This window comes from Megalops cyprinoides, chromosome 24, assembly GCF_013368585.1.
Source record: "Megalops cyprinoides isolate fMegCyp1 chromosome 24, fMegCyp1.pri, whole genome shotgun sequence".
NCBI classification, from domain to species: domain Eukaryota; kingdom Metazoa; phylum Chordata; class Actinopteri; order Elopiformes; family Megalopidae; genus Megalops; species Megalops cyprinoides.
Genome location: NC_050606.1, coordinates 1,164,384 through 1,181,525, shown reverse-complemented (window position 1 = coordinate 1,181,525; position 17,142 = coordinate 1,164,384). Strand labels below are relative to the sequence as shown.

The 17,142-nt window shown below is 41.0% G+C and overlaps 2 protein-coding genes across 2 annotated transcripts in view; one reads left to right on the top strand and one right to left on the bottom strand.

Moving 5' to 3' along the window:
• prmt5 (protein arginine methyltransferase 5) overlaps nt 1-9 on the top strand; it is an 8,836-nt gene extending 8,827 nt beyond the window's left edge. The window contains exon 17 of the mRNA XM_036518870.1: nt 1-9. This exon is cut by the window's left edge and continues 128 nt beyond it. The gene's annotated coding sequence lies outside the window, so the exon portion shown is untranslated.
• Nucleotides 10-1,283: 1,274 nt separating this feature from the next.
• LOC118771479 (interferon-induced very large GTPase 1-like) lies at nt 1,284-5,813 on the bottom strand. Its single transcript, XM_036519489.1, has 2 exons — nt 4,664-5,813; nt 1,284-4,291 (listed from the first exon to the last, which is right to left on the bottom strand). Exons 1-2 carry the CDS (start codon nt 5,811-5,813, stop codon nt 1,284-1,286), a joined length of 4,158 nt encoding a protein of 1,385 aa, XP_036375382.1.
• Between the last annotated feature and the right edge of the window lie 11,329 nt (nt 5,814-17,142).

Below are 17,142 nucleotides of genomic sequence, written 5' to 3'. Positions count from 1 at the left end.
CATACACACACACACATACACACACACACACACACACACACACACACACACAGACACACACAAATGTATACAAACACATACATAAACACAAACAGTGGTACAAAAGTCACACACGTGCTAATACTCTAGCAAACACACACACTCACTCACTTATAACACACAAACACACAAACACACTCTCAGTGTCCCTTGAGGCTAGACTGGCTGGGACAGATGGCCTAGAACCGGATATGTAACTGGGAGAGATCTGCTCTTTCCATCATCCCAATTACTCTTTTTTTGATATTTTTATTTTCATTTTGTCTGCTGAAATTAATAAAGAGACTTTGTGAAATCCCTCATTTTTTGTATCTGTGTTGAAGTGGTAGGGTTAGTGTTAAGGTTAGACAGAATAACACTTAGTGGAAAGAATGAGTGAAAATTAAAAACAAAGAACAAGTTACAAAGTACTATCTTTAATCATTTGTGAAATCACATTTAATTGTCATAATGTTTACATTTATCAAATCACTTCTAAATATGAAATTAACATTAAACTACTTATACTGCAAGACTAATTTATGTGTTAAGACATCATAGGCTTTGTGTAATGTTGGTCTCTAAGTTACAGAAACCATTCAGTTATTACCTAATTAATTTTTATGAATGTTATACATTTGTTGTAACTGAATTAGACATTGACAAATTTTGTGTAAAACAAGAGACATAATCTTGAGATGTGTGCACATACATTTACTCAAGATATTTCTGAATGTCTTAAACAGAAAAGTTCCTCTAGGATAGTATGATTAAATTTCAAAACAAAAAAATATACATACATTTAAAGATAAAATCACAGCTGAACATTAAAGACATGACTAGCTATGCTGTTCTTCATATGATTCACAGATCCACTGGTATATTATCAGAGGTCACCAGTAATGGTTTTCCATCACCGTAGGAAGTGTCCATCTAGTATCTGAATTGTCAGTCTCTGAAAGCCTCTCTTACATGGTGTCAGAAATCAGAGAGCTGCTTGTTTTGGCTTCTTTAGCATTAATGCTGTGACACCAGCGTATCTCTGTAGTCTTTGCAGCATTTCTCAATGTTTGAGAGATGAACTGTAAGATGGTCTGTGTGCAGGGTAGGTTTAGGGTTGTGCAGGTTGGATTCTTCCTTCTCAGTGGGGAATAGGGGGTAGAAACAGTGTTGTGGGCCAAAATTTTGAAATTGTGGTGGTTTCACTGTGCTGTAGGTTTTGCTCCCATTCATTCTTCCTGGCATTTATGCTCCAGGTTTCACTTTCATTCAATCATGTTCTTCCTGTTATTTATGCCCCCATCCACCTCCTGCAGTGCATCCTGCTTTGTAAATCTGGTCCATGACCCCGGTATTATGCCTTTGCCTTTAAATTTGAGCTTGTATTTCTCTTCCAGCTTTGATCTGAAAGTGTAGATGAACCATTTCCAGTAGCATTTCTCACTGCCATCTGGAGTGATGTTCCAAGAGCCATAGGGGGGTCCTGCTTCTCTGTATTTCTTGAAAGGGATCCATTTGGATTCAGGGTGGGGCTTGAATTCTTCATCACTAATGACTGCAGAGGTGCAAAAGTCAAGACAAAAATTTTCTGTGTTACTGTAGTACATACCAGCCAAAGCTCTGGGGCGATGGAACTCCACGCAGTGATCTGTGTCGTGGTTGGGCATGGTGTTGGTGCAGACGGCTTTGCAGAAAGGACACTGCTCCCAGCACCCACTCATCTGCTGGAACAGCATCTCATCAGGCCTTTTTCTGAACATGCCCAGGTTAAGACTCTTCTTGTTTTCCTCCTTTACATTTTCCACCATTTTAAGAAGTGACTCGACCAACGTGTTTTTGAGAAACAGCAGGTCTGTTATGTCTTCTCTCTCTGTGTTTCTGACATCTTCTCTCGAAATTGCCATGTGATTTCCAAGCTGTGAGCAGAATTCATCCAGCCACATAGAGACATTGCCCTTCTCTCTTATCACAGCATCGGTCACTGTGTTGACTGTTCTCACAATTTCATCTGTCAACAAAGACAGATTGTCATTAAGTATTTTTGCTGTATTTGTACTGTCTTCACTGTATGATACAACAATCTTTGTAATAAAAAATTGAACGTATCTTTCTGGCTGATCCATATACTCAATATAGAGGTCAAAATTCTCCTTCTCAGCAAGGTCTTTCAGTATGTGTTCCTCTAGGTTTGATCTGTTACCACTGAAGGCTTCATGGTTTGATTTTAAATCATGTACAATTTGAACACTTGATTTATCATATGATGCCTGTTGCATTGCTGTTTTTAGCTGGTTGCAAAGTAAATGCACAAAAATTACAACTGAACTTGCACCTTCACAAGACTGTTTGAAAATCTGGAAGTAATCTTCCCTCTGGCTGTTGAAATATGTGAGGGGATCGTTTGCTTTCTGAAATTTTTCATGCATTTTCTCAAACCTCTCTATTGCTTTAGTGCATGTGTGAACAGAAATGCCAACTTTGTATTTCAGTTGGAATTGAATTTTTTCCTCTTTCTCACAGACAGAAATATCATGCTCTATTTTATCTAGCAGTTCATAGATGAAGTTTTCACTGAAATCCATTTTTTTCTCTTCTCTTCTCATGATGCATCTGTTTACTTCATCTTGTATTTTTTGTGTGAGTTTCTTACCAGTGTGTTCTTTTGCATTCAACCAAACTATTGCCTTGATGTGCTCGTAATGTGACAATTTAACATGTTCATTCAGTTTAAACTCAAACTGCTCCCTTTTCTCCAGTATGTCATTGATTATGTCTGTGTTCTTCTCAAAGCGCTTCAGGAGGGTATTTTCCACCACTGCCTTCACATTGATTGGTTGCTTTCGGAGTGTTTCTGACGACACATCACTGGACCATGCAACCCACAGTGTGTTGAATTCTTTCCTTATTTCATCATCACTGAGTTTCTTATCCTGTAGCTTAGATGCCAGAGTTTTGCTTCTTGTCAGTAAATCCTTCTCATATTCTGACTTCCTTTTGTCAAGTTCTGCTCTGCTTCTCCTGCTGCTCAGTAATTCCTTGCACTGATTCTCTGTTTCCTCAGTGAGTTCAGACCTCAGCATTTCCATTCTTTTATCAATGTTTGCTCTCCACTGGATGAGTATTTCTATGTGTTTTTCTTCTTTAAAATATCTGTCTATTTCATCCTTGAGTTCTTTGTGAATCCCATCAAAATCCCTTTTCAGTTCAGCCATATCCACACTCTGCAGTTGACCGCTCATTATTTGGTTGTGCAGTCTGCTCTCAGTCTCCAGGGCATGCTTTCTCAGTCTCCATGACCACTTTGCATAGTTTTCCTCAAGCTTGTTGTACACCATGATCTCCAAAGTATTTCTGAAACTGAACACAAAATTCTCCTTCAGCAGGGCATCCCAGAGATCAGTGAGTCTTATTTTAAACTCTGACAGAGAGAGCAGTGTACAGTCTTTCTGCCAACGTGCTATGGAGAGAACCTTCTCCTTCAGCTCCTGCACATTCTGGCTGTAGGAGAGGTTAGGAGGAGCCATGGGAGGGTCTCCCTCCAGGAGATTTTTGAAGTAGAAAACCTGAGAGTCAACATCAAACTGTATTATGTCAGAGAAGCTGCTAAATTCACGATTCTCTTCTTTTGCAGCAGTGCGAGTCATTTTATCCAGGTTCTCTAGAAGACGCCTTTTTCCCTCCTTATTCTTGTCATGTGCAGATGTGTCTGCAATATTTTGATGGACAAAGATGCAGCTTGGTTTCATCTTAATAGATTTCATCCTCATGAAAGCCTGAACACAAATCTGCAGAATGTCTTGCATTTCACATGTATTTTCACCCATGATGTTGATTAGAGCCATGTTGCTGAGCCCAACAATGAAGGTGGCCAGCTCATTGTCATGTGTCAGGGTGCCTGCAGGGCTGAGCTCTGGTGGTCTCAGGCCTTCTGTATCCACCACCAGGATGAGGTCATACTGCAGCTGCTCCCTCATCTCTGCATCCACGGTCAGTAACTGCATGAAAGCTCCCCTGGTGCATCTTCCTGCACTCGCTGCAAACTGCAGCCCAAACATGGTGTTCAGCAAGGTGGGCTTGCCTGAACTCTGCAGCCCCAGCACAGACAGGACAAACACCTTCTTGTCCCCAAGCAGAGTGATCAGTTTGTCCAGGACAGAACTTATCCACACTAGAGGTACATGAGCAGTTTCTCCATCCATCAGTTCAAGAGGGTATCCCAAAATTAACAATTCAGCTGCAATGGCTGGTGGATCACCAATTTGCTTCCTTTTCGCTGGAATTGATGAAGTCTGACCAGCTTCATACATTTGTGCTGCTTCTCTCATAAAGTCATGAAGTTTGATATGGAATTCCTTTTCAGTTTGTACATCAACTTTCTTAAATACCTTTTTTCTCTCTTGCAGACATATTGTAAGCCACTGTAGCACGTACAGTTTAGTATCTTGCGAAAAGCTGAAGGCGGAAAGACAATCAAGAAAGAGCTCCATCAAGCCAGTAGATTGTGACATTGATTCCAGCTGTTTTTGACGAATTTTGTCTTTTTTGGCCTTTATGTCACACAGCTCCTGCTCCATATTTTCACTGGTTTTACTCTCAAGACGATTTTGCTTTTTATCCAGCCTGCACCACTCCTTCCACAGGTCACCCTGCAGAGGGAAGCATGTCCTCTTGGCGATGGGAGGTTCATTTTGTTCTTGTCCTAGTAGGTTCATCAGTACCTGAGCGCGTGAGTGTCCGAGTTTGCATGTATATTTTTCTTCATCAACTTTAAAGTGTTTTTTTCCAGCGCCTAAGCATTTTTCTAGACTGTTTTTTTGTGGTTCTCTGTTCTTTTTTAATTGATAATTAACACACCGCTTGATGTGATGGGTAATTTCATCAGATAGAAGAGCTTCATTCTTGTTCTTGACTGCCAGTCTAACCCTTGTTCTGTTTGGCCCAGGTAGAACTTTCTCCTTTCCAGAAAAGAGACAGATCAGAGGCACAGGTGAGTCAAACAGAGCTTTAGAGATTCTCTTTGCTTCTTCATCAAGGCCATTCTCTGAAAGCAGAACCAGATTCACTGTGCTAACATCCTGTAGAAACTCCAGCTGCCTGGGATGTTTGCTGGCGTCACCATGGAGATTCATGAAAGCCACACAGCTGTCAAAAGTGTCATCTCTCCTTCCTCCAGGGAGGTACCAGGAAACCTCCACAACCCCATCCATGAGCGAGCGATTGGGGGTGCTGCCCCTACAGTGCCGATGGAAGAAAACATCGTGCTTCTGTTTGCTGATGATGTTGTTCAAGATTTGCGATTTGGACTGTGAAGATGATCCGAGTCTGATGAAGGAGATGATTGGAGCTGGAGTGCTGCTCATTAACTGGTCATCGTACCGCTGCACTGCAGTACCAGCTGATTCCTGCCTGCATTTCCAGGATTTCCGTACCTGTCTCAGAGCCCACAGAGGGAACTCCACCTCTCCGGTGCCGGGGTCAGGAACAAGCAGAGGTAAGGCGAACTGACACATGGCCAGTTTTGTACAAATGTACTGCCTTAGGAAATCATCGGCACAAAGGAACACTGCTATGTGAATATCCATTGGATGAATGCCTTGGTTTTCATCTTCTTCAGTATCGTCACTCTCAGTATTTAAGAAATCATCACCGCTTTCAACAGTGGAACATTTTTCCTCACAAACTGCAGCACTTGATTTTGTCCCTATGTATCTTGCATTGCAGTCCAACATCATAAGTTGATGGATGTAGTCTAAGGCCAGCTGATTTCTTTTCTTTGGCTGATTTGAATTATCCATGAGTCTGTCTATAACAAGAACATCTTCTTTCTTCATTTTTTGAGGATAGTACTCTCTGAGCCCCACTGTCTCAAGCATCTGCAGAAATGTCGCTGGTTTTTCTATAGTTACTGTGTGGTTCTCTGAAGGGCTGGCTACTGACTTCAGATTATCACCACTCAGGCTTGATTTTGTTTGTGTAATCTTTGTGTAAATGTCCTCAAGAGTTTTGCACAATCGATGGAGATCGTTGAAATTCTGGTCGTGAGCAGATGCAATTATGTCCCATACAGGAACAAAAGTTGTTCCTCTGTCTGTGATGCTCCAGGTGCTGTTATCTGTGAGAAGCGCCATCTTCCACTGCAGGTATGCATTATTCTCAGGTGGACCTCCAATTTTCCGAACTGAGAGCTGAACTTTACTCAGCAAGCTGTCAGCATACTTCGCAGCAAACAGCTTTTTCAATTTCACTTGAAACAGACTGTCAGAGCCAGCTAAAGATGGGTCTGGGAGCTCACATGTGTAAAGAGAAAGAGAGTCAGACATCAGCTTCTTCATCTCTGTGAGGTCAGTGTTATTGATCCCTTCAGCACAGGCTTTCCATAGGAATACTCCCCCAAAACAAAGAGGACCCAGATTAGCATGGGAACCATAGTGCTCAAAAAAATCATCAACCTTAGCTGTTATATTCTGTTCTTTACTCCTATTTAATAAGTGTTTCTCTATCTCTTTGAGCTCCATTATGGCACCAACAGATAGTTTCAGTTCTTCTTTCTTAAGGGAGCCAGAGGCAAGCTGTAGGCAGTTGTACTGGATATTATACACACTAATGTGCTCTGATGGATGTTGAATGTTCTCTTCACCAGTAATGGTATTATAAAGGAATCTCCAAGATGCTCCTTTAAATGAATGGCTTAAACTGACACCTAGCCTCTCCAGGACATTTTGGAAATCTGCTTGAGCTTTGTGGGATGAAAACATTTCTCGCTCAGAAATGGGACTCTCTTCAGTATAACTCAGTGAGAAAGACTCAGGGACCTGAATCAGCTGTTTTCTTGCCTTCAGCATATTCTCTGTTTTCCCGGTATAAAACACTCCTGTCAAACCGAGACCACCAGATGCATTCTTTAAAACCTCCTTATCTGCTATGATTTTAGGTGACGACCATGTGAAGTTTTGTAAAATCTCAGCACATTTTTGGAGATTTCCAATCAGATCGTTCAGTGGTTGAACGGGTGTAACAGCAAACTCACTTGGGACTTCGAGATCCATGAAGATCTTCTTTACCATTTCTTTCACCTCAGGATCACTCTGATCTTTTCCTGTCTCACATAGTTTCTCCAGCTTTTCTAGAGTACAACTCATGTTCACGTATCTGCTTTTTAAGGCCTCACTTTGTACCTCTTCCTTTTCTGAGACCTGCGGTCTATCTTCTGCATTAGCATGCTGGGACTCTGCCTCCACCCCTGAGCATAGAGCTGCTCTGCTGTTTTGGTTATTATGTTGATCCATTGCATTTCCCTCAACAGTTCTCCTGAATACAATATTTTAAATCTATACAACAGTAACACTAACATTAACATACAGACTGCAGGCTACCTTCTGGTACTGTCTTTGGCAGCCATCTTGATGAACTCACTTCAAAATTCTGGACCTTGGCTTTGTTGCCAGTTGCGCTGTCTGACGGGGCAGGCTGAATTACGCAGCTGAGAGTACTTCCCCAGGGGTCAGCAGCTGGTGAGGTCAAATGTTTACAATCTGTTGAGAGTCCTGCAAATGCAAAAGATTTGGATATCTTTAAAAATAAACAAATGCTTTGAGAAAATGATGGTTAATGAAGTGAAAACATTTATAAAAATATGTAATGTTGTAACTCTTGAATTAGACTATAGATAGATTTTTTAAAAAATTACATTATAAAAGTTTTTAGCAGGAGGGAAAGAAATTACCCAGCAGGTAAATTTCTAAGTTAAGCTTGGCTCCTGTAAATTGACTAACCTATGAAGCACAAGATGTCTCACTTCATAATTTTGAACACAGAATGATTCTCCTAATAGCAAAAGACAGAATCCATATGTCTTCCTGCACTTTTAACAAGCCCATTCAGCAGCTCTCCTGAATATGTTTTAAATCCATAGCAGTAACATCTACAGTCTACTTGCTACCTTCTTTGGCAGGGTCTGGCAGCCATCTTGAATCTGACTTTGCTGCCACTGTCCTCCTTTTGTGTTCTTTACCTAATAAAAGCAACTACATTAAATGACACTGACATTGGCAAGAAAAATATTTTGTATTTCTTAGTAATTAAATCTGCTCCCAAATCATGTTGGAATAAACACCTACAATGAGTAAAAGGAGATCAGGTTTTACATTTCATTAACTGAAGTAACTGTATGCCTGTATCGTATGCACAATTGATAACCACCGTGACATTCAAAAGAATGCTTGCAGTGAAGTGATTTGAAAGTAAGATTCAAGCAATGATAACTGAAAAAGTTGTATGCAGAAGTTTGGGCACCTCTGGCCAAAATTACATTATTTTGTTACATATTCAGTTTTTTTTTTTTTTTTTTGAAGTGAAAAATGCAACCTCTGCAGGACACTGTTTTAAAAAATAACATTTTCTGCTAATGTTACTGCACAGTTACTTTATATTTGATGAACTTGAAAAATAGAAAAAAAAATTAAAAAATAAAAATAAAATAGTAATTGTGGCATGTGCAAAAGTTTGCACACGCTTCCAGTTGTAAAGTGTCAGCACTTAATTAACTCATTAGGACTTAAGTGACTCATTAGGACTCCTAAGGCAGGTTGAGAATTGTCATGAGGAACTGTTGTCATGAGCTGATGACAATCCAGAGCTTAATAAATTCTCTGACTCTTCAGACCTTGCGCCAACACTGATCAACCATGGGCTCCTCTAAGCAACTGACTGACGATCTGAAAAATGAAGCTAATCGATGCCTACAAAGCAGGGGAAGGCTATAAAAAGATATCAAAGCGCTTCCAGCTCTCAATTTCCACTGTCCAGAATGTCATTAAGAAATGGGAGCGAAGGGGACAAGATCTGGAAGACCAAAAAAACTCTCAGTTAGTTCCACTGTGCAGTGTTGCTTGCACAAACATGATCTGCATGGAAGAGTCATCAGAAGGAAACCTTACCTGCGACCTCCTCACAAAAGTCAATGCCTGAAGTACACAAGACAATATCTAGATAAGCCAGAGGCATTTTGGAAACAAGCTCTGTGGACTGTTGAAGTAAAAATGGAACTCTTTGGCCACAATGACCAAAGGTATGTTTGGAGCAAAAAAGGAGCAGCATTTGATGAAAAGAACACCTTGCTAACTGTTAAGCATGGGGGTGGGTCTATTATGCTTTGGGGTTGTGTGGCAGCCAGTGGCACAGGAAACATTGCGTTAGAGGGAAGAATAGATTCCACTAAATATCAGCAAATTCTGGAAGCAAATGCCACACAGTCAAGAAACTGAAGCTGAAAAGAGGCTGGCTTCTACAACAGGACAATGATCCAAAATATACCTCAAAATCCACCAAGAACTACTTCAAGAAATGCAGGCTGAAGCTTTTGGAATGGCCCCTGTCAAAGTCCCCTGACTTGAGCATCATTGAAAATCTGTGGGTAGATCTTACACATGCTGTGCATATAAGATGGCCTAAGAACACCTCAGAACTAGAAGCGATCTGCAAGGAAAAGTGGGTGAAAATTCCTAAGTGAAGAATAGAAAGACTCTTAGCTGGCTACAAAAAGCATTTGCAAGCTGTGATATTTGCCAAAGGGCGTGTTACTAAGTACTGACTTTGTAGGGTGTACAAACTTTGCACATGCCACAATTACCATTTTATTTTTTCCTATTTTTTAAGTTCATGAAATCAAAAGTAACACTGCATTATCATTTGCAGAAAATGTCGTTTTTTTTAATTGTTTGCAGGGAGAGGTTGTGTTTACCACTTTTCACTTCAAAAAACGGCAAAATATGTAATTTGGCCAGGGGTGCCCAAACCCCTATTGCATACAACTGTATGTTTGAAATTGATGGTAAATTTACCCTCTCTGTGAGTTGAGACAGTCTCCCAAAGCAGGCAGAATTACATGGCTGGAGAGAATTTTCTCTGTGGTGAGCGAAATCAGTTGATTCAATAATTGCATCAATGTTTCTACAAATATTTATAGATAGTAATGAAGCAGTTAGTTAAGATGCATTTAATTTACATTAAAATCAGTACCACTCCACTTAAGGTCTTTTTTTCTGTATATATTATTAATAATGTAGTCACTCACCTCAATCAAGCAAGTAGTTCAGGCTGGCAGCTAGGAAGAGTTTCACCTGAGAATAAACCAAGAAGCAAATAAGTCTGCCTGAGATTACGAAAATATAATTCAAAACCTCAGTGATTCAGGATCTTGGTCTTGTGATCTCACAGAAGACCACATACCCAGATCACTTTTTCACATGATTTTTTAGTGCTGCATGAACTCCAATCTGGGTATTCCCTCAAAGCATCTATGGCTTCTTAATATAGTCTTTCAGTATGAAACACTAGTAATCTACCTTCCTGTGGAGGTAATCTATGGTTATCACTGTGTGCACATCTGGAACTCTAAACATACATGCACCCACACAAGCAAAAATGAAATATGTAAGCATAGCATTAACAAGTTTACATAAAAATATAAATGGTAAATAAATGAAACAAAGAGTAAACAATACTTGGTAATAAAAACATAATACTTAACATCACCCTTTTTTACAGCTTTTTACACAACCTGACAATGAAGTAACTCCGAGAACAAATCTTTTTTAGCCGGATTAAATAGACTTTAACATTTAACATAGACTTTAACACCACAGCACTTCTTGACTCAAAAATAAAATGAGCTAGATAGCTAGCAAGACAAAGACATGCTGTCTGTTTTAATGCTTTCTCTTGGCCTGGTTCTTGGTCAGGTGATTTCACAGAAGAGAACATGGCGAGTTTCCTGGAGTGATTACACGGCAAGTCAGGAGAGGAGAGTGGCAGAAAGCAATGACCAATAAAGTGACATGAAAAGTTACACAAACACAACACCACTAACCACATATGAGCAAGGGTTAGTGTCAAACACAGTGCATGCGTCTGGTATGGGCTTTCTAGAATATGCGGTTTTATCACTTCATCATTTCACAGTCTACTGTGATTAAGCAGTTGCACTGAATTCAGTTATAGGATGGTTATGGGATGATACTTTTAACAAATCATGTACATCTCACGGTAAGGAATTTGCACAAACTTTTTCATTGAAATCAGTTCTATGTTACGTCAGGTGTTCTACAAATATTTAGTAATCAAGCAATAATAAATAACTTAATATGCATTTAATTTACATTAAAATCAGTACCACTCCACATAAGGTCTTTTTTTCTGTAACTGTTGTAACATAGTCACTCACCTCAGTCGAGTAGGTCAGGCTGATGACAGCTGGGAAAAGTTTCAACTGGGAGAAATGAACAAGCAAAAGTCTGCCTGAGATTAAGGAAATGAAATTTAGCTCCACAGCAGTTCAGATTCTTGGTCATGTGATTTCACAGAAGAGAATGCACCCACATCGCTTTGCATGAACTCCAAACGAGGGAACTCCCTCTAGTGTCAGAGGAGATATATGCACATAATCCTCACACACATATCCACCATAATCTCATGTCTAATTGCTTGTTTTATGTCAACACAACTAATGTATTTCAAGTTTCAGACATACTCTTGTCACTACAAATGTCACATGTTAGCTGTTAAGATGTTTTAATCAGACCACAAGGTGCAATAATGAATGGCGTGAAATATGAGCAATTCTCAGTCTCCTCATTCACAGGGGATCTGTTCTTGATATGCCAGAGAAAGGGAAAAAAACATATATTGTATTGCAATGGTAAACGTCTTATGTGGAAAGGGGGACATTTGCTGCATTATAACAAAGGTGAAAGTTTAAAAAAAATTTATCAAAAATGCATATTTGTTTAAATATTATGTATATTTCTAATACTGGAATTTAAAATAGTGCAAAGGCACATTTATTTTTTTCAGAGTAGACAAATATAACTTGTTGCCAAATGTTAAAATTCCAATTATAAGTAAAATTAGTGACGTGATGTTTTCATTCAGGTTCACTGAAAGCTCTTTACATCAGACAGAAAAGGTGAGGACTTCAGTGGCCAGGCTAGTGAAATAAATTAGCTGAAACTGAAGCTATGGCAGTGTTGCATTTCAATCAATTTTAACATATTAAAAAAAAACTTTTGCCCCATCTGTGATTAAAAACACCCGCACTATAGCCATAATTATGGCCACTTTCAAATATGATGTTTTTTCCATAGTCATTTTGTGTACCTTGATTTAGTAGAACATCTTTACACAAAATATTAACAGCCACAGCAATTGTTCTATAAATATGCTTTAGAAAATGGTCACATTAAAATCAATACTACCTATCATAATTTGTTTGTTTAGAAACAGTATTAGGAATTTAGTTACTTGCCTCTATGAAAAGAGGAGTTCAGGTTGACAGCCTTTAGGATGAACCTCACCTGAGGAGTAATACATATGCACATATGACAATAATGTGGCATGTGACAAAGATGCTTGTTGTATTCTGTAAAGTCCTGTAAAGTTGACAGAGATCTGTGACAAAAGCTCTTCTCTTTGTTAGGTTTGCACACTGAAAGTTGCCAAAGGGAAACAAACATGTGTTTGAGCATTATGTGGTCATAAACAGTGACAGTTCTATTCACATTTGGCTGGTGAGTCTGGCAAATGCAACAGAAGTTTGTTTTTACCCCTTGCTCAGCGTCGTCTTGCAAGTAGCCTACACACGTTGGATGCAGATCCATATACTTAAATTTATTAAAGCTCTTTTATATCATTATTATGTACATCACACCAGTGATATCTTCAAGTATCATATTACCCAATATTATCAGTTATCAGCCATTACATACCATTTTCAGTTTCTAATTGCACTAGACTACATTGTTGTCATTTGACAGATGCTCTTATCCAGAGTGATTTACATAGGGCACTGAATACATGAACAAGCGTCAGCACCAAACACGGTGCTGACATCACAAATGTGTGACATGTAAGTGCAAAGCAGTATGCATATAAAGCTAACACATACTACACAGCTACAAGTAAACCCCCACATGCCCAGTTACACAAAGCTCTAAAACATACCTCCCCATGTATAACTGCACATAAGAGAGAGGGAAAAGGTCACGCTTGGGTAGGGGGGGTTGAGATGTAGACTGAAAGGAGGAGCCTTCAGTCTGCAGTGAAAGATGGCCAGTGTTTCAGCTGCTCTGACCAAAAGAAGAAGCTCATTTCACCACACAGGGGACGGGAAAAACAGTGGATGTGAGCGGGATGCAAGGTTATGAGAGGAAGGAGCAATAAAGTGAAGAAGCTGAGTGCAGTGGTCTGGCTGGTGTGCAGGGCCAGGCACCGCTCGGTAGGCTAACGTTTTGAAGCGGATGCGAGTTATCACCATTGAAGCGAGATCACAATAGGTCAACTTAAGCATGACATAGACTTCCTGATGATATCACCAAAGCCTGAATAACATGAACACCCCTCTCTAAAGACAGGTATCACATTCCACCACTAGGGGGGCCTGCTCTCATAATGAGCAGGCAGTTATTATGGAGTCCAAAAGTGAAGGGGCAGACAGACGGACACTGGAACAACCTACCATCCTGATCAGGACAGCAGAGCCACGTAGCACCTTTCACAATCACCTTCTGAAGACTTACCTGCTCAGATTGTACCTGTGCTCTTTTGGATCTTTTGGAATCTGCTAGGTAGACTGAGACCTGAAGCACATCTGCTGACTGTCATCACTCAGCTGAGAGACAGCACAGAGGTGCAGTCAGAGGAATCAGATTTATAATGGTGGCCAGTTATTATATCAAGCCCACCAGTACTGTTTATGGAGTTTGAACAGAAGACAAGCTCAGCCAAAGCAGAACATGAGCGCCATCTGTTGGATGGATTTGACATTCACGCATTGACTTTTTGATAGATTGGGCTTCCGTCTTTGCAGGTCTCAGATGGCACCAGCAGGTGGCAGTATTGTACAACACAGGAAGCCCAAAGGCCGGTCTCTTCCATGTAAACATAAAATCATCAGCAGGTATGTAAAATTAAACCAGGAGAGGATCTGAGAGAATTGGAGTGCCAGCAGATAACTAGATCAGACCAAAAACCTGTTTCATTTCTGAGCTACAGGTGATCTTACTGCCTGCAGTGACGCTCTGTCTTGTTTTTTAGGTTACAGAGAGACCTGCCACACACATTTCCTGTGGTCCCGCTGGTCTGAAGGCTAAACCAGTTACTGACTGCCTTCACATCATAACAACTTGAGCCACCAGGTCTGGCTGTTTACTGCAATACCAAAGCTCAACTTGGGCTTAAATTTGTTCCTGTGAAAAATACAGTTGGGCATAATTTGTAATGTGTTCACAGCTAAGATTGAATTTTTCAGCAGCTTTCTGTGTTTGCTCACGCAGTTGGACTTAAGCTTCATGTGGAAACTGCCAACCACAGTACAGATAACATTTATTTACATTTAGTCATTTGGCAGACACCTTTACCCAAAGCGACAATGCGACAGATAAACACTGACAGGATGTGGAGTCCTCACTGCACCCAAAGCCACTAATGTTTTACTAATGTCTGATATTTTAGTAATGTTAAACTGATATGTAAATGAGTTTAAGGATCCTTAACTGTCTTTCCAGTTCACCACCTTAACAGCAGACAGATCTAATTTCATCAGCTGTAATTTTAAACCAGTTCATTGTGATTATTGTTGTTGGAGTGGTCTTGTGTATGTGAAGCAGCCGTTGGTTACCTAGCCTCCCCTGGCCAGTCAGAGGGCTCTGTGACAGGTGTGCTGCTGCAGGTAGCTGCTCACTCCTTTGTGGCCAGGTTGGGTTGTTTGTGCTCAGACTGCATTGGTTTGTTTATATGTATGTGAAATTATTTGAATTTTTATAAAATTTTACTCCTTATATTTCTTGCTTGTATGGTGCATCAGCAGTGCCATAACAGTGTTTCTGAATGAAAGATCATAAAAGCAAAATGCTTTACTTCCCTGAACGCTGAACTCACAGCGTGCCACCAGACACACATACACATGCACACTATTTTAATAACACACAGACATTCACACAGGCTATTTCAGCAGAAATATTACAGGCACACACTCAGCAACACCAGCACGGGACGTACAGCTATGAAGAATGAGTCCGTCAGCCTCTGTTTGGAGTAAAGCTGTTTGTCAGTTTGCTGACTAAAGGAGTCCTCAAAGAAGTACAAAAAAAATCAAACGTTTAGAGGATGCTGGAGGGGAAGTCTTGGGTGGGTGGAGGGGGGTGTTAGAGAAAGCAGTGTGAACTGGATTCAGCCAGACTCAAAAACACAATATGTTCAGGGAGGGGTTTAGAGGGAAGGAAAATCCAAGAATAGAGATGAGAGACAAAGAGTGCACTGTGTGTGTGTTTGTTTGTTTTACAGGGAGTGTGTGTGTGTGTGTGTGTTTGTGTGTGAACTCAGTAAATCAGGGCAGTGAACCGGGGTAAACTCAGTTCAGTAACATTTAGCTCATGAGGTCAGGCACAGTGGGCAGCAGTACAGACCCACTCCCTGAGCTTTCAGTCACAAATTAGACCAAGATGCCCAGCAATCCTGAAGGTGTGGGCAAATGTATCAGAGCAGACTGAAAGAGATAAGAATCTGTGTCTTCGTGGGAAATTTGTCTTTTTTACAGCGGAAGAGCCGTCGCAGAGACCTCTGCGTAAAGCGGAAGAGCCGTCGCAGAGACCTCTGCGTAAAGCGGAAGAGCCGTCGCAGAGACCTCTGCGTAAAGCGGAAGAGCCGTCGCAGAGATCTCTGCGTAAAGTGGAAGAGCCGTCGCAGAGATCTCTGCGTAAAGCGGCTGAGATATAAGAGTAGCTGGTAAATGGACAGGGAGACAAGCAGGCAAACAGAAACACGACCTGGGAGCTCCAGGCTTAGACATTCTGCAAGGCACTGGGTCTCAATGTGCCTGTGCCTGAGTGGTAAACACATTTCTCAGATAACAGTGTAAACATCCCCCCCCCCCCCCCCCCCCCCATCCCTATTCTCTCTCTCCCTCCCTGCTCTGTCCCACTCTGTCCATTTTTTGCTCCCCTGATCTCTCTCTCTCTTTCTCTCCCTCTCTCTCTCTCTCCCTCTCTCTCCCTCCCTCTCTCTCTCCCTCCCTGTCTCTCTCCCTCTCTCTCTCTCACTCCCTCCCTGCTGTCTCACTCTGTCTGTCTTTTGTACACCTGATCACTCTCTCTCTCTCATCTTTCTTTTGACCTCTTTATCTGCCTAAACTTGAGTTCCACCACAAACACCCTGCCCCCTCTTCCCTTAGTCTGAAGTGTCTCAACCTGTCTCTTCTTCCCTGTTTCTCAACAGCATTCAACTCATACATACTACACTCTCACAAAAACACTCACTCATACACACCACACTCTCACAAAAACACTCACCCATACACACCACACTCTCACAAAAACACTCACTCATACACACCACACTCTCACAAATACACTCACTCCTACACACTACACTCTCACAAAAACACTCACTCATACACACTTAGTCATACACACCACAATCTCTCATTCACTCACAAACTCACTCATTCTCTTACGCCCACATATTCTCACACACTCAATCTCACACACACACACTCACTTCACTCACACATAGTTTCATAAAAATTCCTTTATCGCAGTCCAACATGCACATAGAAAATTAAATCTGCATCTTGTGTCAGGCCTCGGATGTGTCAGGCCTCAGTGAGCTGCCTCAATGGATTTGCCAGAGCAATGAAGTTGTCAGTAATTTACATTATACTACATTACATTATTGGCATTTAGCAGACGCTCTTATTCAGAGCGCCGTACTGTACCTAGGTTACAATTTTTCCCTGTTACCCATTTATACAGCTGGATATTTACTGAGGCAATTGTGGATTAAATTACAGAAGGGTGCCTTGCCCTGCTTTGGCAGTATAGCTAACTGACAGCGTAGCAAGACAATTGACCTGATGAAGCAATAATGTAGTTTAATTCACTCTGTGCTGTATCTCTGCATGCAAGCATTTCTACCATGACGAGGACGACAACGTGCTAAACACACGAACGGAGCAAGTCGGGAAACCCGTGTGCAAGCGTCACTTCTTGGAAAGTGTTTTGAGGGGTGGGGGATGTTTTAAAACCACATCGTGTGCAAACTCGAGCACCCCTGGCGGAGGGAGGGGTCGTGGGC

Coding starts and splice junctions, on each gene's coding strand:
- LOC118771479 (XM_036519489.1), bottom strand. CDS start 5,813: ATGGATAATTCAAATCAGCCAAAGAAAAGAAATCAGCTGGCCTTAGAC. Junction 4,292..4,663: donor GACATGCTTCCCTCTGCAGG/GTGACCTGTGGA, acceptor CATCAATTCCAG/CGAAAAGGAAGCAAATTGGT.